This window comes from Pundamilia nyererei, unplaced genomic scaffold, assembly GCF_000239375.1.
Source record: "Pundamilia nyererei isolate P.nyererei 1_Seehausen unplaced genomic scaffold, PunNye1.0 scaffold00208, whole genome shotgun sequence".
Classification (NCBI taxonomy): Eukaryota; Metazoa; Chordata; class Actinopteri; order Cichliformes; family Cichlidae; genus Pundamilia; species Pundamilia nyererei.
The window spans coordinates 1,033,004-1,038,340 of NW_005187609.1; the positions used below are offsets into that span (position 1 = coordinate 1,033,004).

General features: G+C 39.1%; 1 protein-coding gene across 1 annotated transcript in view; it reads right to left on the reverse strand.

Moving 5' to 3' along the window:
* Positions 1-5,337, reverse strand: part of LOC102207188 (sodium- and chloride-dependent GABA transporter 3-like) — a 20,341-nt gene that overhangs the window by 6,383 nt on the left and 8,621 nt on the right. The window contains exons 8-12 of the mRNA XM_005747939.1: positions 5,136-5,260; positions 4,898-5,010; positions 2,902-3,039; positions 2,700-2,802; positions 540-640 (exon numbers count right to left, since the gene is read on the reverse strand). Of these exons, the coding sequence (XP_005747996.1) occupies positions 540-640; positions 2,700-2,802; positions 2,902-3,039; positions 4,898-5,010; positions 5,136-5,260 (580 nt within the window). The remainder of the gene's footprint in view (positions 1-539; positions 641-2,699; positions 2,803-2,901; positions 3,040-4,897; positions 5,011-5,135; positions 5,261-5,337) is intronic.

Below are 5,337 nucleotides of genomic sequence, written 5' to 3' on the forward strand. Positions count from 1 at the left end.
TAACGCGTTCCTGATTTTGGCATAATAACTAGTTACCGTGCTCGTTACCACAATAATAACGTAGTTACTGTAACGCGTTACTTAATAACGCGTTAGTCCCAACACTGTTTATAGCATTGTTGAGACAACAGAGGGTAGTACATGAGATTTGTAATCAGTCCTAACTTCTCTGAGACACAAACTAGACATGTTTCCTAAGTTCATCAATGGCACAAAATCAAATTCTTCCTGACTGGCAGCGTTGGGGCCATCTTCATCTTCACAGCTGTTTCCACTAAAACCTTTAAATGAACTACAACTCAAAGCAGCTGAACCTCTGTCTAATGATGTAGCACTGCTCAGTGAACAATGCAAATAGACACACTCCTGGACCATGTTGTCTAGTATACAGGCACTGTGCAATAAACCATGGCTAGATCACCCTTAAAACGACAGGCTTTGCCTTCTGTAACATCTATCCTGAATCAGCTGCAAATAAATGTTTTAATAAGTAGCTTAAAAAATGTCACTCCTGCAGATCTTAACAATGTGTAACTCACCACAGAGATCAGGGGGGTGAAGTAACGCCAGCACAGCTTGAAGAATACCGATGGCCTGTGTCCTGTCATATCTTCAACTACATCGCACATCCGTTCAGCCCCTGAATGACGTACAAAACAATTCTTAAACTAAACTTTAATTCTTTAAAACTTTTACAAGTAAGAGCATGTATTGGAATTATGACAGTGAAACTAAAAGTAAATTTATCAAAAAGGATCCTTTTGCAGTTTCCCTTATGCAGTTTTGCTGTATGTTAAAGCAATTGTAGAGAAATGTATTGGTATAACATATTACATTATATCATATTATATTATATTACCTACCAAAGGACTTTATGTACAGTTAGGTCCAAAGGTTTTGGACAGTAACACGTTGTTTTATTTTGTGTTTTCCTCTGTATGCAAACACTGTGGACTGTAAGTCAAACAAGATGTGATTGAAGAAGTGCAAACTTAATTTAACTAATTTGAATTGACTCTTTAGGATTTGCTGCCATTTGTATACAAAGCCCAGTTACGTTCAAAGGTTCCAAAATACAACCCCCAAGTTGTCCAAAAAAGTTGGAAGTCTGTGTAAAATGGAAAAAAAGAATGCAATGATTCCTTATCATTCATTCATTCCTTGAGATTTTTACATGTGTTGAGGAAGTAACCTTGACTTTTCTCGTTTCCTTCAGTTCCTTGTCAACTTCTCACCTGGTTTTATTACAACCCCGGAAGATTATATGTTTGCACAGCTCCCTTAAATAAGGCAGCCTCTATTAAACCTATTTCACTCTGCCCTGCTAACATTGTGTGTCCTCTCTGACTCCCTGAGTATAAATCTGTGGAGCTGAGGATCTCCTCCTGTGCCCTTTCATTAACTCCCATTATTTACTGTTTAACCAATAGACCTTTAAAAACTGTCTGCTGCTCTTTGCTTCTGCTCACTGGGAATGTTATTTGTCTCATTATCACAAGTACAATAGTAAAAGCTTGATATCATAAGAGTCTGGGTGCTGAATTGGCCTGCATGCAGTTCAGACCTCTGACTTAATAAAAACATTTGGAGCATCATGAAATAAAAACTAACAAAGAAAGGCCACGACTGTAGAGACGCTACAATCCTCTATCAGCAGCAGTCCTCTAATAAAAGTGCAGCAGCTGCTCTCCTCAGTTTAAACATGTTTTCAGTATTCTGTTGTGAGTTAAATGTGGGCTTATGAGATTTTTTAGGTGCAAACTTTCTGGAACACTGTGTAAATAGAAAGAGACCAAATTGTGTTTCCTCACTTGAAATACTCCATTAGGTCTTTATTGCGGACAACATCAGTGGCTGTTTTTGGGTTTAGATGAGGTGACAAAATTGAGGAATATCCCATTTATTTACCTTGAGAAACTTTTGGGTTGCTCTCTTTGCTCAGTGTTGCAGCATTAGTCTAAATGTGAGCAGAGTACAGCCCTGCAACAGTTCATCCTGCTGCTTCTATCAGGAGCCACATCACCAACAAACACCAGTGACCCACTTCCACTGGCAGCCATACACCCCCTTCCATAACAATGCCTCATGAGTGTTGTTGCCTTGGTTAAATGTTGTGAAAACATTTTTCTTGTCTGTCAGTTACGCACGTTCTTTTGATCCAGTGAAAAAGGAAGACCGTTTATAATACTGGCTATACTTCTTAAACAGTTAATACAGTGCTTTTGTTAACCCCCTTGAGTTAAAGATGAAAATCTGCACTTCAATCACATCTTGATTGCTTGATTTAAAATCCACCAATATCACAAAAACTGCATCACTGTTCAAAAATATGTGGTCTTGACTATAACAGGCTCCTTGATGCAGTTCATGAGCCTTTAAAGGTTTGAAATAAGAATTATTAATAAACGTTTTCAGTACCAAAGCCTTCTTTAGGTTCTGTAAACGAACTACAGCTTTACATTGACCACACTGACATGACAGTGATATTTAATTTTTACTCTCACTCTCAAAATCAGAATATGTTTGTCCCCAAAAGAAAGATTCTCCTAAACTATAATTTAAAGCCAAAAACCTCAGTGAAGACTGAGGTGTTTAATTTAATGCTAACTCTGGTTACCTATTTACAATTTAAATCCAGCCCTTTGTGTATTTTCTGCCTCCTGATAACAAAGGCTAATAGCGAGGAATTCAGGACTTACCGAAGCCCCAGCCAACAGCCCCACATTGGAGCAGACCCACGAATAATATACACGCTCCATTAGCAGCATAGTGGTCGGTTAGCTGGAACAGATAGACTCCTCCCTGGACAACAGACCACAGTGACATAGTTTACATATACACTGAAAGGTGTATTTCGACTCCTATGTAAATCTGTTGCGTGTTAGCTGTCCTGTGCTGTACCTGAGTGGTGAGGGAGATCTGTATGATGAAGCAGACTAAGCAGAAGACTATGAGGAAGACTTCTCTGCGCCAAGGTCTGCGCATCTGTCCTGGGAACATGTCAATCACTGATGATGTTATAGTCTCCAAGCCTGTAAACTAGCACACACACACACAGGGTTGAAAAAAAAAAACATTATAAATGACAATGAAGGATGGTTTTTCTTCTTTATGGGTCAAGACAACAATGAAAGAGAATACAGTTTAGATCCACGGGCATGAGAGTAATGGTAATTTGGGGCTTTTAATCATTTCTTGAGCTTTTGTTTTTCCAGGATCGAATGATTGTACAGCATACATCTTTAATGACTTCAAAGATTCATTTTGGATTTTCTTTAATACACACTGAGTCAAAAGTATACATATACATACATCCCTACTAATATTTAGTGAAATGTCCCTTAGCATGTTGCACCATGTTCAGGTTCTTTTGCTCGCCATCAGCAAGCTTCTGTCATAATCCTGGCTGGATATTCAATCACTCTTCTTTTCTTCACACTTGTAAACACGAGGGCTTACTTTAGTAGTGGAAGAGAAATGACGAATGATACCAGAAGGTTTCAGGTGAAGGAGCCCTACATGCTTAAAAATGTCCACAAAAACGATGGTGTTTAACAAACACTCAGCTAATTACAGCACTGGGAAGCTGCTGAGCTCAGATGCATGGTAACAACATCTCAACAGAACACTACTGGTGTCTGAACTACAGGAGTCATATTGTGTCTGTATGGCACGTCCTAAACTCAGCTGTCATTCCTCTCAACCCTTTTACTACAGAAGGATTTCGGATTTGTATGGATACTGTCTGAACTGCATCGGAACAAGAAAAATTAAATACATGTGCATCCACTGTCACAAGCTCTGACAGTAAACCACCGTTCAGTTTGTATATTGTTGCATTATCAGTTCCGGACAAAATAATAAGAGAGAGACCAAAGTGTTTCATTTCTAAGGTTTTAGGTATCAGAACATAGGAAAAGTTATCCGGTGCTTGACGGGAATCGAAATAACATAAATACAACCTCAGATGAACGACACAGCATGAAACACAGTGTAATAATTTATATAACAAAAACTAAGTGGACCCCATAACAAGTTAGCCTTTGGAACATCTTTGGCAATTGAAGTAATTTTTTTTTACGTATGACTTTATTAGTCTCAGATCGTTGTGGACGAATTCTGGCCCAGTCTTTTTACAGCAGTGAGGTCAGCTCATTGAGGTTTACATTCATTTATGCAAAAGTGTCTTAAAGTCCAACCACTGGTTAGGGGCAAGGTGCTCCGTTTTGTTTTTGTTGAACTGATAATTACATGGTATAATCTCTAAAAATCTTGCTCATGATAATTTTAGATCCTGGTAAGGACCAGATAATATTGCCTGGTTCTGCCGGAGGTTTCTTCCTGTTAAAAGGGAGTTTTTCCTTCCCACTGTCGCCAAAGTGCTTGCTCATAGGGGATCATTCGATTGTTGGGTTTTTCTCTGTATGTATTATTGTAGGGCCTACCTTACAATATAAAGCGCCTTGAGGCGACTGTTGTTGTGATTTGGCACTTTATAAATAAAATTGAATTGAATTGACTTGAACAATTTTTTTGTGTCCTGATACATAAAACCTTTTTTAGACCCTTTGCCACATGTCTTCCTCTTTCTGCCTCCTTTCCTGTCAAGTCTTCACTGTACTTATCTAATCAAGCCAGAAAAGGGCCCTTTTTTAAAGTATCCATTTAGTTTACTATGACAACTAAATATGTAGGTAGAATAAGAGGGTGAGGAAAAAAAATCAAACAGGATTTTTAGGAGTTTCATAAGTCAGTGTGATGTTATGAAGTGCTCTTTAAGTGGTGTCATTATTCAAACAAGAAAATCCTGAGTAGCAAAGTATGAGCAGCGGTGACAAGTCTTGGTAAGTTAAACAAAAAGATTTTGGGGGAATAGCATGTGAGAGTTTTACCTTACCACTGTATCAATCCCCAACAAAATGAGCATTAAGAAGAAGCATGCTGCCCACAGCTGAGGAACTGGCATCATGGCTGCAGCCTGAGGAAATGCAATGAATGCCAGCCCAGGGCCTGGGAGCACATGAGAGTCATTCACATATCTGTCGCCTCTGTTTGACTTGTAGCATATCGTTTGCAACAAATTTGTGACAGTTAAGATAAAATACAAAATTTCTAAATACAAAAGCTTCTCCTACCTGATTCCACCACCATGTTAATAGGAATTCCCTGTTTATAGGCCATGAAGCCCAGAGCTGAGAAAACCGTGAACCCGGCAACAAAGCTGGTGGTACTATTCAGCGCACACAACCACAGACTGTCCCTGAGCGCGCGCACACACACACACACACACACACACACACACACACACACACACACACACACACACACACACACACA